Raw genomic sequence first — 22,076 nt, 5'->3', positions numbered from 1 at the left:
CAAAAGACAGTGTTGCAAGCAGTTTCTCTTTCCCTCTCTTTAACGTGTCCTGAAAGATGACACGCTTGATGAAATTCACACTCAAATGCCCTGCTCCTTTTCGAAGAATAGCCTGTCTCCTTTTTATTTCTTCCTCCTCAAAGGCCATCTTTCTACGTCAACCAACACCACCCTGCTGTTGGGAGAGAGAGGCGGCTCCGCTCCTCCCTTCGCAGTGGAAGTGTTTGGCCGCAGGGAATTCTTGTCTGCGCAGGCCGGGCGATCCTCCTGCTTCTCTTGGTGGCTGCGAGTTGTTTCCTTTTAACTGGGGCGAAGCCATTTAAAAATCCCAGCGCGTACGCTCGCCTCTGAGGAGAACCTCCTTCGGGGGATACATGTACCAGGGGGCCTCTGGAATCTAATGTAACCACAGCTAACTCGCGCCTCCCACCCGAATATTTTTAACTGTTGGCGCCAACAATTTTGCTTTTATTGATGCAAAGCAACCCGTCCAGAGGGTCTTGAATGAGCTTTGCTTGAATGAGCGAGGCTGCGACGCCCGGAGACAGCTAGCCTCTTTATACCACACGGTGGGTATACAGGCAGATAATTTTGAAGAGCAGCAGACGATTGATCCACACGTTATTCAGACCCGGCGAAGCTGCGGTCAAACCGATTTAGACCGGGCCGCGCGCCGCTTTTCGAAAGCGCATTGGAGGTGTACCATGGCTAGGATTGCAGCCTTTAAACTGTCAGGATGATTTATAGATCACAGCCTCGGGCTCACTGCTAAACCAGTTTGTCAGGCTGTAGGTAAAAGGGACCCTCCAGCGGGTGGCTGTTGCTGACACACAGTTACATCAGCAGCAAGCCAGTTTCGGCCAAATGCAGACGGCGAGAATTGCAGCTGAGTCAGAAAGAGTCACGTCGCGCACGGGCAGGCGCTGCTGCTCCTACTGTCTCCATCCCCCACCCTGGGGAAGCCCCCTTGCTGCCCCTCCTCCTCCTCTGGACTTGCACGAGCTCCAGTTCAAACGCTGGCCCTGCTGCACGCGCAGCTAACGTCCCCCCGGAGCTCGAGCCCCTCTATGATAAGAACGGTATTAGAATACGGCCCGCCCCTCCTACTCCCAACCCCGAATTCGCGCCAAATTGCCGTCTGACGCCACCACGCACAGCCCCGCCTCCCGCCTCCCATGTTTTCAAACGAAGGGGGCGTGCGTGATTGGCTGGCGTGACCTGGCACGTGACTAACGGTCGCGGGAAAGCCGCGGAGTCCGAACGGGCGAGTGTGCTGCTGCTGTGGCAAGAGCCGGAGCTTCGTGGAGGAGCGCGCAGGCGAGGCACGGGTCGCGCGTCGTGTGAACGGGCATTTCAGCGCAGGGAGGAGGAGGGAGGCGTGGTTTACTCCTGTCAGCGTCCCGTCTGAACAAGTGAAGGCCTCCCGCGGATCTCGGCCATGAGTTTCCTGAGTCTGCAGCCGCAGCAGCAGCCGGTCGCGGGACCGCGGCGCCTGGCGGCGCGTAGGGCACCGGCCCCGATCCGGCAGAAGCTGCTTTTTTCGGGCGGCGGGAGCGACTGCGAGGAGGAAGAGGAGGAGGAGGAAGACTGCTACGAAGAGGAGGAGGAGGAAGCTGGCAGCGGCAACAGCACCGGGGAAGACTCGGCTTTCCAGGAGGCCGACTCCCCGCTTTCCGTGAGCCATACCCCGGCTCGGCGCAGGGAGCCACCGCCGCCGCCGCGATCGCCCGAGGAGGTCGCGATGGAACTGGCGCCTCCCGCGCTACCGGGCGACGAGGGAGACTCGTGGGAAGAGGAGGGCTTCGGCTCCTCGTCCCCCGTGAAATCGCCCGGAGCTTACTTCATGGCCGGCTCGCCGCCGCTGAAAGGACCCCGCCGCTGCTGCGGCCGACCGTCGCCGCCGCGCTCCCGGGTGCTGCCGTGCCGGGGCCACCAGGGTCCCGTTTCTGCGCTGCCCGAGTATCCCGACACCCCGCCCCACAAGACTTTCCGCAAACTGCGCCTCTTCGACACCCCGCACACGCCGAAGGTGAGAGGAGGGGGAAGGACGAGCGGAGGACAATTGCAGGAGGGGGGAGAGGGGGGGATCCGGAGGCTCAGTGGCGGGTGCGGGGCTTGGGGGGGGGGAAAGGTTAGGCTACCCCACCGGCGTGTCGGCTCTGCCGGGGAGTTTCCATTCAGTCGCTGCCGCCGCTTGGTTCGCTTCCGTCTGAGCACGTGGGCGCTCGGTAGGTCTCCGGGCGGCTCCCTTGGCCGACCATCCCGCGTAGTGTGTAGTCCGTGAAACAGGCGTTAGAGGCTGCCTCGCTTTTTTACTTTAAGAAGCTTGTTGGCAGACCGTTTTGGGTTGATCAGAGCAAAAATGTTATTTTCGGGGGAAAGGGAAGACAATGCAACTAGCGGTGCTCTGAGGAATTGGTGCCACGCCCCTTTCGCCTTTGTCGGTTTCCCCCCCATAACTGGCAACTTAGAGAGAAGTGAATCCGTATGGTCCGCCCATGCAGCCTTTTCGCTCGTTTAAAATTAAGAGCTGCCATCAGACCGTTCTCCAAAACATGTTGAAAGTTGAAATGAGAGACTGTTGGCAAATGCAAACCATACTTGGCAGGTGAAGCCCAGTGCTTTGAAAGTGTGGTGTGCCCCCATGAAATTTCAGTGGCTGCCTTGGTATCTAGGTATATACCAAATGCAGCTGGTGAAGCAGGTTATCGTCAATAAACAGAGGCAACATGTTGGTGTACCTGCGTATTTTCTCCTTTTTGCATTGTTTACATGTGGATTGCCCTTTTAACAGCAGCCAGCATTGTAAAGTGCAGAATACTCCCAACTAAACAATGGCTGCTGCTTGATTTCATTGGTTGGAGAGCCTTTTAAACATAAGTTCCATTCAGCTATACTTCATAAGTTGGTGCCAAATACTTGAATAATTTTTTCCAGTTCCAAGCCTGTACATCGTGCTTATTACATAACAAGCTAGCTTGCCTGTTACAGAAATATTGGCAACTTTGGTAAGCCCTGCCCACAGATTGTCCGTTAAGATTATGTAACTGAGCTACAAATTGTGCCTAAAATAGTTTTTACCGACATTGCAAGATGCAGGGCCAGTTTGCCGCAGCTGTTTGTTCCCCCCACAATAAAGCTACTCTGGACACTTCTGAGCCCTGAGACTGTCCTTCCAGTTTGCTTAGTGAAATTGAAATGTTTACATTCAGAAGAGCGGTTAAAAAACACTCACCTTTACATCATGAAATCAAACTGCTTTTGTAACAGTTGAGAGAGGGAAGAAAACTTTTTCACTAGCTTTTTTAAACTCCAGCTTTAAATTTTAAACGTTTTCATGAATGTGATATTATTACATATTATTATGATACCATTATTGTCCATGTAAAAGAATCTTGAGAGGAATAGAAGTATTGGATAACTGAATGAATTGGAAGGCCATCTGCTTGTTTTAATGATACATGCATACATTTTGTTAAATGTTGTCTCATAACTGTCTTTGTTATAGTGGGTGGATTGTAGAGCCTAGGCCAGTGAGTTCTCTGTTCAAATCTTTGCTCAAGTATGACGCTTACCTGATGCCTCTGGGCAAGCTACTCAACTGAATTACTGTGAAGATAAAGTGAGACAATGTTTTGCATTGAACTAATTTGAGTATAATATATACAGTGAGGCATATAAATAGAAAAAACATAATACTATGCATGTGTACTTGGAAGTAAGTTCCAGGAACTTAACTATTCCCTGGTAAATGGGCATAGAATTGCAGCTTCAGTGACTAAGCTTCTTGAATAAAAGGATGGAATAGTAATATAATAAGTAAAAAAGAGAGTGCTATATAGCACTTTGCCAGATAAATTTGCAGGATGTTCACATCTATGACCTGGGCATGGTGACAAATTTCTTAGTTGCAGTGTGCTCTACACAGGGCTTTCTTTGCTCTTGACATTTAAATTGATCCATATTGAGAAGTAAGGATGCTCCTGCATGCCTATCTTAAATGCTCCTGCATGCCTATCTTAAAACAGCTGCAGTTGTTTTCAGTCCATTTCTACACACAATTCAAAGTGTTGGTAATTAAGTTGTTGTGGTCCAGGGGTTTTGGGTGGTGGTGGTGTTGAATACCTGTTGTTATCTCTGCAGTGGAGTCTCTGTCTTCCGCTTCATAGAGCTCTTGAATCAGTATGAAAGAGGAGCTTTTTAGCCACTGAGGAGGAGTCTCCTCGCCCTTTGTGCTGATTGGAGCCAGAGGGAAAGAAAGGAGGTGAGTCAGCCACTGAGGATTGGCTCCTTGGTCACTCTGGAGAAGAACACCAATGAGTTGGAATTGTTCTGTATGCTCCAGAGCTAAGCACTGAGGAACACTGAAAACACAAGGGGCTTCTGTTTCAAGAGAAATGTGTGCAAGGTCTGTTACATACAATGGAACTTCATGGGAAACACAACTTAAGTTGCTCCAAAAGAAGATAATGGAGCACTCAAATTACTTGCCCCTGCATTTCAGGGGCTGGACTAGATGGTCCACAGGGTCCCTTCCAACTCTACAATGCTATGATTCTAAGTTTAAAACCCTAAATGGTGCAGCCCATGGAACACAGGGCTTTTCCCTTCTGTGCCATTATGTTTACTCCCTAAGATCATGGAGAGGTTATTATTCATGTTTTGATGTCTGGTGGGATGTAGGAGGAGACTGGGTTTTTTGTAAGATTTTTTTTTAAAAAAAAACTTCGCAAAATTGCTCTTGAGTGTTGCCAATCAGTGCACTGGATGAGCAGAATGCCAGTATTGTAGATAAATAAAATTTCATATGTGAAGCTGAATTTATTGTGTCTCCAAAAATACTTTGGCTTTGTAGTCGTAAGAGGGAATCTGGGTTTTCTAACTTTAGAATCAGGATGCAAGTAAGTAGTAATTGTCTTAGCAGCATGGGGTGGAACCAGGGAGCCACCCTCCTGCCACCACCATTGCTGCTGCCTATCATTGACTGCCAATTTGTTTCTGGGATTAATTCAAATTGGTCACACTCATGTTTAAAGTGCTTAAAGTCCTAAACAATTTAGGCCCCAAATATTTGAAAGGCTGCTTCCTTTCCTACAAACCACCTTGGAGGAAGCACTTTTGGTAGTTCTGCTGTCCTCAGAAGTTTGTATTTGTTTGTTTGTGTATATGGGGGGGGGGGAGATGAAGATGGCCTTGGAGAGGGCATTCTCTGGCAGCCCCTGAGTTGTGGAATCCCCTCCCCACAGTGGTACATCTGGCACCTTCACACTGCAGCTTTGGGTGCATGCTGAAGATGCACCTCTTTGGCATTTGACACACAAAAAAATTGTTTTTAGCAACCACCATATTCTTGTGACTATTTGTTTTAACAGTTTTTAATTCTGAATTTTTAATTTTAGCGCATCCTAGGACTGTCTGGTGAAGGGAGGGGTCATAATTTATTGATAATAGATGGGATAAAGCGATAGCAAGGTTGAGGCCTAATCTGACACTGCCACTGATGTGCCCATGAGGCTCTGACATCCCTGCTACAAAGCCCAGTCCAAGTAATCAGCGGCAGTACTAGTGTTGGGAGGGGATATTGACCTCACCACACATGCTACTATGGGCTAGCTGAAGAGCCAACTCTGTATATATGGTATGAAAACTTTGGATGTAACCAATTGACGTTATGTTCTCTTGGTTATGTTTGAGAGTGAAGGGAAGTTCTATTCTACAATGACTAAATTGGCTACCACCTTCTCTCCTTTGAAGGAGCTGGTATTTCTTTATTCATTAGATTTAACTGCATGGTAGATAGGATTACACTTTCTGGTTAACAATACAATATGAACTTTGCAGTGAATAACTATATAATTTTCATCCCCATTTTATTTTAGGTAGCCTCTGTGCCAGGTATGTCCAAAGTCTGTTTTGGGGGCCTAATCTGGCCCACTGGGGTAAAATCCTAAAAACAAGATCAACCATAAAAAAGATTAAAAACTCAAAATCCTAAAAAAAGCTCAACAACTTCAATCCTCAGAAAAGGTCAATACAATCATACCTCGGGTTACAGACGCTCTTCAGGTTGCGTTTTTTCGGGTTACGGATCTACCAAAACCTGGAAGTACCAGAACAGGCTACTTCTGGGTTTCAGCGGTCATGCATGTGCAGAAGTGCTAAATTGCCCTATGCACAGAAGCGCTAAATCGCAACCCGCTCGTGCACAGATGTGCCGCTGCGGGTTGTGAACGCTTCAGGTTGCAAACATGCATCCCGCACGGATCACGTTCGCAACCCTGAGTGTCCGTCATAACTTTGGTCGGCCCTTTGGTCAGCCTTCACGGCCCTTCACTTCATCAAATCTGGCCTTCTTTGAAAAAAGTTTGGACACCACTGCTCTATGAGCACTATGCATATTATACTTCAAATACATCTTACAGAGAGCATTGTTTTCTTATGTATTATTATTATTATTATTTTAAAATGCTATACTGCTAATTTCTATTGGTGATTCTTTTTCACCCTCAACCAGACAAAAAGAAGTATGTTTTCACAATTTCAGCAATGTTTAATATTTGCTGTTGGCAGTGTGGGCCTAAATGAAACCGTTTATGTTCTGAGAACCTGGCTTTTATCAGAGTTTTGAAACTATATTGAAGCAACCGGTCAGTGGTCAAGTATAATACTGAAAGTTTGGTGATTGGTGGCACGGTGGCAGTTTATTTGTATGTATGAGGGGGCTTTGGATGTCTGCTTTCTTTTGGTTTAGAATATGGCATGAGAGTCATAATGGATCAAAAAAATAAAAAGGTCAAGATACTTCAGTACTGTATTGCTGTATATAGTGTCAGCTGAGTTCTTCTGTTGCCTGTGGTTGAGCAAAAGTTGTAATAGCTTCCACAAGGTATGGCAAACTGTTGGCTCTGACTACAAACAGGAAAGAAAAGTCATCTCTTAGTTGTGTGGTTTTTAGTAAACTTGAATGAGGTAAGAAGGATAAAGGACATCTACATCAACAGGACTCAGGTATGCCTTTCTGGACTCCCATTTATTTATTGTCAAATTTACCAGTTCATTGATTAACGCTTGCAGTCCTAGTAGTGGGTGGGTGGCACCCCTTTGCTGTGGTACCAGTCCTACTTGGGTGGACATTTCCAGGGGATGATGCTTGGGGAGTATTTTTCAGCCCCATGGAGCCTTCAGTGTATTTTAACATATATTTGGAACTACTAAGTGGGGTCATCTAGAGCTTCGGAGTATGTTGTCAGCAATATGCTGATGACACACAGTTCTGTTCCTTTACATCTGCAGGTGTGGCAGTGGATGTGCTGGACCATTGCTTGCCTCTGTAATGGACTAGATCAGATAAGACTGAGGCATTGTTAGTAGGCCTAAAACAGGATGGATGGGAGGTTGCCTGCTCTTGATGGGGTTACACTCCTTCTGAGGGACTGGGTACGTAGCTTGGTGGTACTTGTGGTTGCATTTCTGTCACTTGAGGCTCAGGTGGCCTTAGCGGTGTGAAGTGCCTTCCATCAGCTTTGACTGGTGGCTCAGCTGTGCCCCTACTTTCACAGGGATTGCCTAACTACTGCTGTCTATGCTCTTGTAATCTCTAGGTTAAATTACAGCAACACGTACACAGAGCTGCCTCTGAAGACGGTTCAGAAACTTCAGCTGGTGCAGAATTCGGCAGCCAGGTTGCTTACTGGAGAAAGACAGTTTGAGCATATTATACCAATCCTGGCCCGACTGCACCGGCTGCCAATTAGTTTCTGGGCCCAATTTCAAGTGCTGGTTTTGACCTATAAAACCTTAAATGGCTCAGGACTGCAATACTTCAAGGACCACCTCTCTCCATATGAACCTACCCGAACCCTGAGGTCATCCTCTGAGGCCCTTATTGTGTGCCTCTATGAGAGGTCTTGAGGGTGGCAATACGAGAACGGGCCTTTTCTGCTGTTATTCCCTGCCTGTGGAATGCTCTCCCCAGGGAAGTTCACCTGGTGCCTTCATTATACACCTTCAGCTGCTAGGTGAAACATTCCTCTTCAGCCAGGCCTTTGGCTGATTAACATCTGATGCCCTTTTAAATGTGTTGTGGGAGAGGAGATTATTAGTTTGTTCTTATTTTTTACTATGTGTTTTGTAGCTTTTATATTGTGATTTTATGTTGTGAACCACTCTGGGATCTACAGCTCAAAGGCAGTATACAGATTTTAATAATACTAATAGTTACTCCTAATTCTTTCACCTAGTTAGCAGATTTGATTAACATGGGTTGATATGTACATGTTCTTGACAGCAAGATGAAAGTAGGCATGGATAACTAGTCTTGCACATTGCTGTTATCTAAAAACTGTAGCAATTCCTTCTGTCAATAACTGGTCAAAGCCAACAATGTGTAGCTTACAGTGTTTTACTGGTTGGAGTTGTACATCTGTTCTACTGATTTTAAATAGGTAACTTCAATGTATAACTAAGTGTGTAATGGCAAGAGCTGGACAGAAGCATCTTTAGTTAGCCTTCTATATTTAGGAGGTGATCAGGTCTTGCTCTTCATCCAGGTGAAGATTTTATGAACTAATAGTTGTATTATCTGATCAACACCTTGCGTTGCATTCTGTGGCATGCCTATAACACCAGCTGTGATTTAAAGAAAGGGTGGGAGAGAGATGTTTGTTTGCCAGAACTATTTTTCTTTTCTACTAACAAAGAAACTCTTGATTCAGAAATGCTGTTGATTTAAAGCGTTTCACACCAATTATTGCCTTGGATCCCAAGAAGTTCCACTAGAAGGGGATTGCCAGAAGATGACTTTCCCCCTTTGGCATCTCCCCAAACACTTCAGAAAGCTTCTGGGGGTGAGGGTGAGTTGTGGCACAATGGGCTAAAAACAGAGGTCACTGAAAAGCTGGGTGGAGACAACTTCCATTTATGTCCATATCATTAGCTGAGAGAATGTGATAGTTTTTAGGTGTTGTTAGTATGCTTTAAATGATACTAATATGATTTCTACTCTGGGCTCTTTTGGGAGGAACAATATGATAAAAGCTGATTAAACAATATGTCTAATAGAACTTAGGAAGCCTTAAGGTGAAGCGAGGTGTGTGTGTGTGTTTAGTTCTGCTTTGCTCATTGCTCTGATAACCAAAATCAGTTATTGCATTATATTGATTTTACATATGAAACAATGAATAGGAAACCCATTTATGCCATAGTAATTTGCCATAGGGGAAGCACAAATGTTATATTTGGAAAGATTATTCATTCGTTTAAATTCCAAATAATCATTAACTTGTTAAGTCAACATGGGACAGAACTGTTAATTTACTCGTTTCCTTTATTTTTCAGAGTTTACTTTGTAGAGCTGAAGGAATTGGATCAAGTTCAGCTAAACTCCGAGGTGGCTCTCTCTTTATGAATGTTGGAAAACTAGTCAAACAGGAATCTGATGTGGGGCAAGCACCTCACGTGAACATTAATCCCTTCACTCCAGACTCTCTCTTCCTTCAGTCATCAGTTGGGCAGTGTCGTAGGAGAAAGCGAACACATTGGAATGAGTAAGTGTCTAGAGCTGGTCATTGATAAACTGCTTAAGAAATAAACTTTTGATAGCAATCATGTCAATGAAGGGATTGTACTTAACTATCTTTATTTTCAAGTGAATAATTGGGTATAGAGTTAGGGAGGCTTTAAGAACACAAGTGGTTAAAATTGTACAGCAGAACTTGTAACATTGCCTAACATTGTGAGATATTAGTTTGTAAGTCTTGAGGTGAAACTAGAGTTTGCTAAACATGGGCTGCAAATATAGCTCTTTCTCTGCTGATGTTATATTCAGTTTCCTCATCTCCATTCTGCACAGTTGGTTGTTGCTACAGTGGGGCCCAGGGAAACATGGGTAAATTCTGACAGCTTCACCTTTAGCATGAGGTCTAATTTGGGCCTAAACGTAACCTTTTATATACCTGTTCTACTTCCCTTTTTTAAGGAGTCTGACTCCTATCAGTCTCTCTTCCCTGCATTTGACACAAACACACATCTTACTGCGGTGAGATGTTGGCATGGCACAATATTAATTGACATAATCTATTCAAACAATCGTTCTGTCACATCACTTCAATGCAGCACAGCTTCCTTTATACTATTTGTGCACACCCCCTCTTCTACATTGTCCCTACTATTGGCATAGGTGAAAAAAATGTCTGGAAGTGGTCTGGTAGCTATGGCTTTGCACAGTTCATGAATTTGATTAAATTGCTTGGAAAGTAAAAGTTTACATCTTAATGTAACTTATCGATGAAAGTGAAGGTTTCATAGCATTTCTTTTACTTATTGTTTGTGTCACAGCTCCTATGGTGAAGATATGGAAGCAAGTGATGGAGAGCCTGAAGATGAAACTACGAGACCTGCCAAGGTAAATAAAAATAAAAAAACAATCCCGATTTATTCCTAAGTAAGCATTTTTAAAGTTCCATTGAAATCCATAGGATTAACCTTTTAAGAAGCCCTTTTCCTCAAACTTGTTTGTCTCAATCCTTTTAGCGGATCAGCATAACAGAAAGTAATATGAAATCACGATATGCAACAGAATTTCATGAATTGGAAAAGATTGGATCTGGAGAATTTGGTTCAGTATTCAAATGTGTGAAAAGGCTCGATGGTTGCATTTATGCAATAAAGCGTTCTAAGAAACCCTTGGCTGGCTCAATTGATGAGTGAGTAAAAAATTAAATGTAAACTATGCTATGTTCTTGTATTTCACTCCTCTGCACATACTCATTTTTAAAATAACCCCATCAAGGCATGTAAGGATTTGTTCACATAATGTCTTTGCAGCTACAATACTGAAATGTTTATAGTTGCAAAACTAGCATTCATTCACCTGTACATAACAAACACAACACCCCTATGCCCTAGTTCATACCTCTTCCAACTCAAAAAACTTAACTGCTCTTGTTATATGACCAGCATTCTATGCTTGCTTCCTTAAACCAGTCTCAAGCTTTATTTAATTTGTTTCAATACCACAGGCAAAATGCTCTTAGAGAAGTCTATGCTCATGCAGTTTTGGGACAGCATTCACATGTAGTCAGATATTTCTCTGCTTGGGCAGAAGATGATCATATGCTTATACAGAATGAGTATTGTAATGGTAAGTAAAGCTCCTATTGAATTTGCCTTACTATGAATTCTGGTTATTAAGAGAACATAGTTGTAGTAAGATGCTGAACTTGTCTGGGAAAGGGGAGGGAGATCTGCTGACTAATTTGCCAACAAAGTCAATCCTGCACTTGCTAAGTCCTATTCCTTTCAATGGAATTTAAGCATGTGTAATGGGGTACAGGATTACAGCCATTGGCTTGGACGCAGCCAGGTATGTCTTACATGAGCAAAAAGGCATTTCTGCTTGTAGAAGACAGTCTAGCAAATTTTCTTGATTTCTCCATCCTGCTGAAGCCCCCCTTGCCACATCACACACTGTTCTGGAGGGTCATTCACCTTTTAAGAAGTGGCTTTTGTGGTGTGTGCAAAAGGCAGAAGTGGGGATTGGAGCCCAGTTTGTACAAGCAGTGCTCTGTTCATCTTAGTCTCTGAATCAGTAGTATTTTATATTAATGTCAAACTCATATGGTTACAGTTAGGACAAAGCAGGTAGAAGTGAAAGATCAGATGAATTTTAGACAATTTATGATACAACAAAATTCAAATAATTTGCGAGGTTCTTAAATAGGCAGGAAGTGAATGTTCTTACAAACTTTCCAGCTGATTAACTAGACTTGCTTCCTGAGTCATAAATTGGGAATCTTCCTTCCAAGAAAAAATTCAATACCCAATCTAGAATATTTCAGAACAAAAATATAAATAATCTGGTTTGCTTAATATGTGGCTGTACTTATATAGCTTTACTCATGTATCTTTTTTAGAGTCTCTTTTCTTTTCTCTGTTATTGTCCCTTAACCCTAGACTAGACCTCTTGAACATGTGGCCCAAGGAATTGGTTAGAACCCCTACAGCCTACTAGCTCCTTGACAATGCAGTGCCTTCCAGATGTTTTTGGGGCTATAGTTCCTGTCATCATTGGCCACAGTGGCTGGGGTTGATGGAATTTGTAACCCAACGACATCTGGAAGATACCATGTTGGCTATATGTGCCTTACATTATTGTTGCAAGAACTACATATTGGTAATACATGTTAAGTGCTTTGAGCACTTTAAAAGTGTTATACAAATGCTAAGTATTGTTAAACACAGCATGCATTGGCCTTAGAACCAAGGTAGCAATATGGTGCCCTCCAAATGTTGCAAGACTATAGCTCCCATCATTCCATACCATTTGATGTGCTGGCTGGGCCTGATGAGAGTCCAAAATGTCCTGAGGGCACCACCTTGGCTACCTCTGGCCTACAAGAAAATGAATTTTCTACTTTTACATTATTTAATTTTACTTCTAGGTGGAAGTTTAGCTGATGCTATAAGCGAAAACTATAGAAGTATGCGCTATTTCAGTGAACCAGAATTGAAAGATTTGCTTCTACAAGTTGCCCGTGGTTTAAAGTATATCCATTCAATGTCCTTGGTGCACATGGATATAAAGCCCAGTAAGTATTCAGAGATCTGGTATTTCCTGCATTGAAAGTGTTTTTAGAGATGATTGAATATGTGGTAGTAAAATAACCAGTGAACCACACCTTAGTAACGGAAACTTTTTCATTCTGAATACAGAAAACAATGAAAGAAATCAGTTCTGAAACATACAGCTGGCCAACTGCTGTTCAGTTTATTTTGGATCTTTTTTTGTTAGATTATGCTTGTTTGCTGGCTGTCCTGAAATCTGGCTTCTTTCCCAGAAAGCTGTTGGGTTAATTATTCAAAGAAGCCAGCAGATGGTGCAAATTCTGAAGCTAGATTTTATTTTGACGAATGTCTATTTTTATTCCTTGGCAGGTAATATCTTCATATCTAGGACTTCAATTCCAACTACTATATCTGAAGAAGGTGATGATGATGAATGGACATCTAGCAGGGTTGTTTTCAAAATAGGTAGGGGAGCATGGAGTTACATTTTCCTGTGCAACCTTTTATTTATTTTTGCTTTTGAGAAAATAACCCTTCTTCCCATTCTTCTTTAATGTAGGTGACCTTGGTCATGTAACTAGAATATCTAGTCCACAAGTAGAAGAAGGAGATAGTCGTTTCCTGGCCAATGAAGTTTTACAAGAGGTAAACAGAGTTTTGCTAATGGGAGTTAAATAATTAACTGTATCTTACTGATGACTAGGGTTTGGATCCTCTGATTATGAATGGAAGGATCCTCACTTCATTGAAGGAGAGTTACGTTCACAGGAGGGCCCCTTCTGAAAGCAGAACTCTTTATTAATAGTCACTTCTTTCTAGCAAGGTGAACTCATAGTGACTTAAACGAACATAGTAAAAGCATGAACAAAGTGAAAACTTAGGATCTATGCCTTGTTATCTGTTCTGGTGGGATTTTGTAAACTTTTATTTCCTTTGCAGAACTACAGTTACTTGCCAAAAGCAGATATTTTTGCTCTCGCATTAACTGTGGTGTGTGCTGCTGGTGCCGAACCACTGCCAGCCAATGGGGATCATTGGCATGAAATTCGACAAGGAAAACTCCCCAGAATTCCACAAGTCCTTTGCCAAGAGCTATTAGAGTTACTGAAGGTAAGAAGGTGATCTGAACATCATGCTACATGTTCTTTAAGGGAAGGGTGGTCAGCCTTCATTTTCATCTCTTTCCTCTTTCAGCTTATGATAAACCCTGATCCAGAGAAAAGACCCTCAGCAGTAGCTCTAGTCAAGCATTCTGCATTGTTATCTACTGCCAGAAAGAGTGCTGAGCAACTACGAATAGAACTGAATGCTGAAAAATTCAAAAACTCTTTGTTGCAGAAGTAAGTTGAATCCATACTGTGGCAACTTCAGTGTCAGAAATCTAGGAAATAATATTAAGAGCCAAGTAGCAGAAGACTCTGTTCCTTGTTACAAAAAAGAAAACCTAGACTTTATTATGTAACCTCTTAATTTAACTCCAGACATAAGCAACAAAATAAAACATTTTGCAACTTCTCTTGAAGCACATTGAACGTAGCCCCAGTGATTTGAAGTACAGCAGACACCATATTTTTTGCTTCAGGTATTGTTTAACAAGATACCAACACTGAATGGAAGCTGGTTGAAACTCTGGTTCTTACAGGATTTACTTTGATTTTGTAAAGACTGCTTCTAAGTACTCTGGGGGGGGGGTGACGGACGACAGGTTCATATAGTAACATCTACCATGGGGAGAGCTTTGCGCTCCCAAGGAGAAGAAAGTATGTACATCTCTGAATTGGAAGGAGATGTGCAGATTTTCCCTTTTTATGAGACCATACAAAGTGTTCAGATGATATGCAAGTCACATTAGCTATGTGGTCCCTAGTTTACTACTAAACCAGAAAGGTGTAGTTCAGTGGTGCTGACGGAATGCCTGTCTTGGCAAACGATTGCTGAAAACCTTTTTACTGGGTTTTTTAAAGGGGAGAACAGACGTTTTTTGACAGCATTTTTGCCCTGAAAGCTTCAACTGGTGGACATTTTTAGTAGCCCTAGTTGCAACTTCCTCAGCATTGTGTCCTTGTGTGTATCCGTGTGTGTCCCTGTGCATCCACACAGCAACAGTTGATGCAGTTACAAACTATTGGGTAACACCTCGGTATTAAGATTGAACTTGACCAGAATTAGTCTGTGAGGTGACAAAACGTGCCAATAACAAAAAGTGGACGTTATGAAGTTTGACGAGGACTAGGGGAACTTTATGTATTAAATATGCCTAATAAATACAGCTACTAGGTCTCAGCTTTTGGTTCTACAAAGTGGAGGTCAAAATGCAAGGTATTCTCTTCCCTCCCTTTAAAGGGAAAACACATAAGTATATTTACAGGATGGTGAAGAGAGCATAATATCAAATGTGTGCTCTCTCTTGAAACATGCTACCATTCAAGCAAAATCAGAGTTCAGGAAATGACTGTTACCTAGTTAAGTTGGGGGGAAAGGTACTAATGGAGGATGAGATTGCAGAGAAATGGAATGAATTCTTGGTATCTGCTTTCATTGTGAAAGATGTGATAGAGGTGGGGAGAAAGTGGACAGGAAGTAGCTTTCTCCCTCTTAATACTTGAACCTAGGGTCAGCAGATGAATTTTATATCAATAAAATATCAGAATTCCTTGCTCCAGCATGCATTTTAAGGTCGTGTTTGGTTTTATGATACAGTGGTACCCCGCAAGACGAATGCCTCGCAAGACGGAAAACCCGCAAGACTAAAGGGTTTTCTGTTTTGGAGGCGCTTCGCAAGACGAATTTCCCTATGGGCTTGCATCGCAAGACGAAAGCCCATAGGGAAATGCTGGCGGTCGGGAGCAAAGACTTTCGCCCACAGCCGGCCTTCAGAAGAGGACCTCTTCTGAAGGCCGGCAGGGGGCAAAAGTCTTTGCTCCCCCCCCTGCCTGCCCCCCCCCCCCCGCCTGCCCCGGGCGATCTTAAAATGCTGGCGGGCGGGAGCGAAGCGTTCGCTGCCGACCCCCAGCATTTTAAAATCTTCAAGGGACAGCAGAGAAGTCTCTGTCCCGGGGAGATTTTAAAATGCTGGGGGTCGGGAGCGAAGCGTTAGCTGCCGACCCCCAGCATTTTAAAATCTCCCCCTGTCCCGGGGAGATTTTAAAATGCTGGGGGTCGGGAGCGAAGCGCTGCCGACCCCCAGCATTTTAAAATCTCCCCGTGTCCTGGGGAGGTTTTAAAATGCTGGGGGTCGGGAGCGAAGCGCTGCCGACCCCCAGCATTTTAAAATCTTCCCGGGACACGGGGAGATTTTAAAATGCTGGGGGTCGGCAGCGCTTCGCTCCCGACCCCCAGCATTTTAAAACGCTGTTCCGAAGGGGGGGCGGGGACACCCGCCCCAGCCGCCCCACTTCGGAAAGCTGTTCCGAAGTGGGGAGGGGGGGCAGGGACACCCGCCCCAGCCGCCCCACTTCGGAAAGCTGTTCCGAAGTGGGGCGGGGGGGGCGGGGACACCTGCCCCAGCCGCCCCACTTCGGAAAGCTGTTCCGAAGTGGGGCGGGGGGGCGGGGACACCTGCCCCAGCCGCCCCACTTCGGAAAGCTGTTCGAAGTGGGGAGGGGGGGCGGGGACACCTGCCCCAGCCGCCCCACTTCGGAAAGCTGTTCCGAAGTGGGGCGGGGGGCGGGAACACCTTCTGAAGGCGGGCAGGGGGCGAAAGTCTTTGTCCCCCCTGCCTGCCTTCCCAGGGGCTTTTAAATCGCCCCGGACAGCGGAGAAGTCCTCCGCTGTCCGGGGCGATTTTAAAATGCCGCCCGCCAGCATTTTAAGATCCTCCGCTGTCCCAGGGTTTTTTAAAATGCTGGGGGTGGGAAGAAAAGCCCTTGTCCCCCCCCCCCCAGCCTTCAGAAGAGCATTAATTGATTTTCAATTCATTCCTATGGGAAACCGTGCATCGCAAGACGAAAAAACCGCAAGACGAAGAGACTTGCGGAACGAATTAATTTCATCTTGCGAGGCACCACTGTAATTTTTATTGTGAATTAATTTTTTATGTACACCACTTGAAAATGTGGGCCACTAGAATGGAAAGCTGGACTAGATAGGCCTTTGGTCTGATCCAGCAGTGCTGCTCCAGCATATTCTTGTAGAAAGCTCTGTGTGATTCTGCTAATAGTGCTGGTAGACCAGAAAAAAACATTACAATAAAATGTTTGCACCCTAAATTACTGTTCTTGTCTCTTTAGAATGATTTTGGATGCAAGTTATTTGGTGGCGAAATGACTTTTTTTCTATGTTCCAGGGAACTTAAGAAAGCACAAATGGCAAAAGCAGCAGCAGAAGAGCGAGCTCAAATTACAGATCGAATGACAACTAGATCTACAGCACAGACTAGAACAACTCGTGTTAATGGAAAGAAAATGAACCGTTCAGTTAGCTTGACAATATATTGAATTGGCCGTTCCAGAAAGCTTTCAAGAAGATTGTGGAATATTCCTGGACTAGTTTAGGAGAGGAAGAGGATTCTGTTTCTTTAAATCACTGTCATTGGTGTTATAAAGAAGTCTTTTACAATTTTAGTTTTGCCAAATGCAGTTAAATAACTGTAGGATCCAGGCTTCCTATGAGTGGCACTCTGCTCATTGAGGTCTCTCACCACAAGAAAGAGCAAATGTGATTTTTCACCAAGCCTCCCTCCCTGCAGCTCCTGGAAAATCTACTTCAGAGTATATAGGGACCCTCCAGAAAATTGTGGGAGGTGGTGTGGGAGCTGTGGGTGGAATTGGAGAAAATTGCTGATTTTGTCCAGCAGAAGCCTCCAATGGGTATCAGGCTTTTCTGTGAATGGAAAAAACTCTTCTGTTGCAGAATGTCAAGTTGGATCTGACCCTATGTGTCCTCCTGCTCCTTAAAGAAACCAGGACGCTAACTTTCAAGCCTTTTAGTTACACTGAGTAGTATACCATCCATAGTTAACCACTATAGTGGTTTGCTGCTTCTCATTCTTAATGCATTTCAGGGGGAAAATCTTTTCCTAGTAGTCTAATGGGCTTTTTTGAGTAAACTACTCTATTTGGAATGGAGGGGGAAATGACATGGGGAGAGGCCAAAGGCCAACAGGCTGAACCATACCTGGTGTCAGGTAAACTATTGTGAATTTTACTTGTGTATTCAACTGGGAGCACTTTGTTAGGCATTGCGTAGACCACAGGAAAAAGCCTGTGGAAACATGCCATGTGAAACTGCTGCTATTTTTAGTTTGTATTTGCTGTAAAACTGTAGCATTAAAACAATCATTGTGTTAGTGGGCTTTTAAAAAAATTATGTGAAAAATATCAAAGCTGCCCTGCTGAAAGCAGCTTCATTCTCTGAAGCTAGTGTATTGTGTACAGAGTCAGTACACCAATTTTATATTTGAATTACATTATTAGTGTAAATGTTTGTTTGTCATTCTAATAAAGTTCTCCAAAAGTTAATTCCTCCCCTTCACCTCATCTTCCCTTTATGTGTTAATATTTCAGTGTACCTGTTGGCATATTTTTAGAACTTGTACATAAGTATACTGTTACCATTTTCAAACTGAATGTATAAAAGTGTTATAGTGTACGATACTGAAAGCTGTAGTTTGAGACACCAGAAGCTCCAGCTAAAATCTATTTCAATTTTAGTTGCAAAATTAATATAATTGGCCCTCCTAATGATCTGTTCTGATATTGCCAAAATAGATGTTACCAATTACAGGCTTTTTGGCTTAAACCAATGTTTTCTATATGAATGTTTAACTTTGTTCTTAATTAGTATTGAATCAGATTATTAAAGTGACATTTTGAAATTAATATTGTCATGTTTTTGTCAGCCTTGAGTATCATATCCCATTAACGGTCTATAAATCTACCTGTGAAGAATATTTTTGCGTGCGCGTGCACACACACACACACACACACACACACACACACACACACTGGGCTGGTCATTCCTGCTTGTTTATCTAAATCCTGTTGAGGAAACTCATGTCTGTCTGCGTTTGAGGCAATACAAGGGTGTAGTGCTTTCCAGTCTCAATAAATATGAGCTCTTTATTGTGGTAGTTGCTCAGTGTTTGTTTATTTAATACGCTGCCTTTCTCCAAGTTGGGGATTCCAAGGTACCTTGCAGAATTTAAAAACATCAATTACAAAATATAAAATAGACAAAGTACAGTAATTAAAATACATAACGCACATAAAGCTAGCAATTTAAATATTTGCCCAGTAATCCACATCATATACACCTTGGTTTCCAAAGGCTTGTCTGAGGAGGAAGGTCTTGGCCTGCCAGCAAAAAGAGAACAAATCTACCCTGGGAGCAGCCACAGAAAAAGCTCATGTCACTGCCAACCATGTTTCAGATGTGATGGGACTGAGGGGAGATGTTCACCTGAGGATCTTTGCCCACAGACAGATTCGGATAGGGAGATCACAATCTTTCTGGTAGCCTGGATGTAGGCTACACAGGGCTTTATAGTTCATAACCAACACTGCATTGTGGCTGGAAACGGACCGCTGGCCAGTGATGTTTTAACGGGAGTACCATGCTCCTTGTAACTAGCTGCAGTCAGCAGTCTAGCCATATCATTCTAGACCAGCTGACGCTTCTGACTATTCAAAGGCAGCTCCATGGAGAGAGTTCTAGTAGTCCCAACAGGAATGTAATTAAGGCATGCATCACCATGGGCAGATCTGATATCAACGAAGGGGTGCAGTTGGTGCATGAGCCATGGCCACCACCAAAACCTGGGCATCCAGGTACAGTCGTTGAACGGACTTCTGGAACGGATTCCGTTCGACTTCTGAGGTACCACTATATACCCATTAACAGAAGTGGCAAATAGGCAGCCTGCTTAGGGAAGTTTTTTAATGACGTTTTAATGTATTTTAACCTCTTGTTGGCTGGGGAGACCCAGCCAGATGGGCGGGGTATAAGTAATAAATTATTATTAATAATTTATAAATATAGCTGGCCATAATGATCTGGGTCCATTACGATAAGGCCCACAGGAAAGCCAACTGAGTTACTGAGACAAACGGAAAAGTTTTGCATAAATAACGAACAGGTACAACAGCAGCAGAACATGCCATTCACTTGAAACAAAGATAGGATGGAGCTCCTGATGGGAAGAGGAAGTTACAACTAACCTTCAGGAAAAGGTTTAGAGCCTCCAATTTACCGATGTGCTCCTTGGCGGGAGTACCTGTTTTGCTCGAAAGTCTTGCATTAATATAATTACTGTATTTTATCTAATGGAGTATGCTGCCTAGGAATGTTGATTTTCTCATGACAGCTTTCAATAAAAGGCTGGGAAAGATTCACCAGGCATGTTCCATATATGGATATCTTTCCATAGACTATTCTTTGGACCAAGGCCCCATCTTGTGCTGGCCAGTCCTCCATGGGGTACAAGCCAGTGTGCATATCCATGTGATTGTGTCCACTCAGGCGCACACACCACACATGTAGAAAAACACACATGCTCACTCTAAAAAAAAAGGAACACACACCATACTTGCCTGACTTCCTATTATGGCGGAGGCCCGTATCACAATCATCCCCCTCGCAGCACAAGGCTTGATGGCGAGGTTTAAATCTACTTTCGACCCAGCACTAAGAAGCATGTGAGAAACACTTTCCCTAGGTGAAACATTTGATGACCCCCATTCTTGATACAACAGGCAAATTTTACATAGAATTCCTTCATGTTATGGTGGATGAAATAATTGCATACCTAGATAACAGATTTAAGCAAATAGTGCAGTTTAAGAACAACCATTGATTTATATTTGATGTTCAATTCAAAAAGTCCATATCATTAAATGGGGCACAAGCAAATTGTATTTTAAATGATTAATCACTTCACAGGGTTGTCAGCATAAAATTGGGAGGGGCACACAGAAAGTACAATGCCCTCAGGTCTTTAAGGAAAGGCAGAATGTACATAAATGTAATAAACAAAGTAAGTATTAAGCATGTATAAATTATACTAAGAAATGCTGACAGACGTGACAGCTGTAGTTATGCAAAATGAGCAGATCTGGCCAAGTCTATGACTGCCCATGTCACTCGTGCATATGGTATATTAGTGGTGATGTTACTGCCATGAAGGAGAAGGACTCTTGTTTACTCTGAAAGTGGAAATGGGGAAATCATCTACTATGCGCTAAGAAGTGGGTAGCAGCTAAGGTGTCCATATCCATGCAACAATTTTATTTAGCACATTTCTAGGGCACCTTACAACAGTGCAAGTACCAAAAAAATGTGTACTTCATGTCAAAATGTATAGCCTACTCAAAGAAGCGATAGCTTAGTTGACAGATCATGAGACTCCTAATCTCAGGGTTGTGTATTTGAGCCACATGTCGGGCAAAAATATTTATGCATTGCAGGAGGCATTGGACTAGATGACCCTCATAGTCCCTTACAATTCTATGACATTTCACCTATTTGAAGTGAAACACTGAACTTAGATTCATTTAAGAATTTGACACTTAGGGGTATTTTCATTCAGAAGACTGCAGCTACACCTGCTGGTGAAAGTAGATAAATAGTTAATAGAGACACCTTTTGGTTTATGGTTTCTCCCCCCCCCCCTTTTTTTTTTAGACTGGACACTCTTATGAAGCTAAAACCATTGTCTGTTTACACAAAGGTTCCCTGACTCACTACAGTTGTTAATACAACCATCTCAGCAATTATCATCAACCTGCCACTGTAAAAGGTTAGAGGTATGCTTGTTTATTTGTATATTTAAGCACTAATTAGCTGTGATAGCAAATTTTGCATCTCATTGATAGTCATTGAATCACAGAATTGTAGGATTAGAAGAGACCCCGAGGGTCATCTAGTCCAACCTCCTGCAGTGTGGGGGGTGGGGAGCATCCATGACAGATGTCCCCTTTCTACAGTTTTATTATTTAAATGGCAACCAAGATCTCACGTCCTGCACCAGATGAAGTGGGGCACATAACCTTGCACCATAATAAATTTGATAGCCCTTAAGGTGCTGCATGACTCTTTGATTATTTTCACACTTGAGTTGCTGCAGTGTACACAGAGACTCTGGCTGAAACATGAAGCAGGGGAAGGAAGGTGCAAAAACAAGCTGCATTACTCCACTTTACTGTGAAAAGCTCAGATTCTCATGTTATGTATTTTATTTATGCAAAAACAGTAGCTAAGTAGTGAACCTCTTTAAATCTATTTACAGAGACTTGAAAGGAGACCTCGAAGTCCCCCAATTGACCTCAAAGGTTCAACCCCCTATTGATGTAGGAAATCCAGTGTTTACAACATTCCAACCTCTGCTTAAAAACTCTTAAAGAAAGGAGAGACTGCTACTGAGACAAGCTGGTCCAGTGTCAAATAGCTTTTACTATCAGGATGTTCTTCCTAACATCCAAATCCCCTTTCACCTCATTTTAACCTATTGTACCCTCTTGACCAACAGCAAGCAAATTTGCTCCATCCAAATGACAACTTTTCAAATATTTGAAGAT

General features: G+C 43.4%; 1 protein-coding gene across 1 annotated transcript; it reads left to right on the top strand.

Moving 5' to 3' along the window:
- The first annotated feature begins 1,173 nt into the window (after window positions 1–1,173).
- WEE1 (WEE1 G2 checkpoint kinase) lies at window positions 1,174–18,383 on the top strand. Its single transcript, XM_083477551.1, has 11 exons — window positions 1,174–2,029; window positions 9,337–9,545; window positions 10,336–10,402; window positions 10,531–10,703; window positions 11,019–11,140; window positions 12,441–12,587; window positions 12,934–13,029; window positions 13,124–13,209; window positions 13,504–13,674; window positions 13,759–13,904; window positions 16,850–18,383. The coding sequence occupies exons 1-11, from the start codon at window positions 1,439–1,441 to the stop codon at window positions 16,998–17,000; spliced, it is 1,959 nt and encodes a 652-aa protein (XP_083333677.1). The 5' UTR covers window positions 1,174–1,438; the 3' UTR covers window positions 17,001–18,383.
- The last annotated feature ends 3,693 nt before the right edge of the window (window positions 18,384–22,076 follow it).

Source organism: Podarcis liolepis (genome assembly GCF_965112155.1).
Source record: "Podarcis liolepis genome assembly, chromosome: 1".
Taxonomy (NCBI): domain Eukaryota; kingdom Metazoa; phylum Chordata; class Lepidosauria; order Squamata; family Lacertidae; genus Podarcis; species Podarcis liolepis.
The sequence above is the reverse complement of the archived record's forward strand: the minus strand, read 5'-3'. Positions and strand labels throughout refer to the sequence as shown.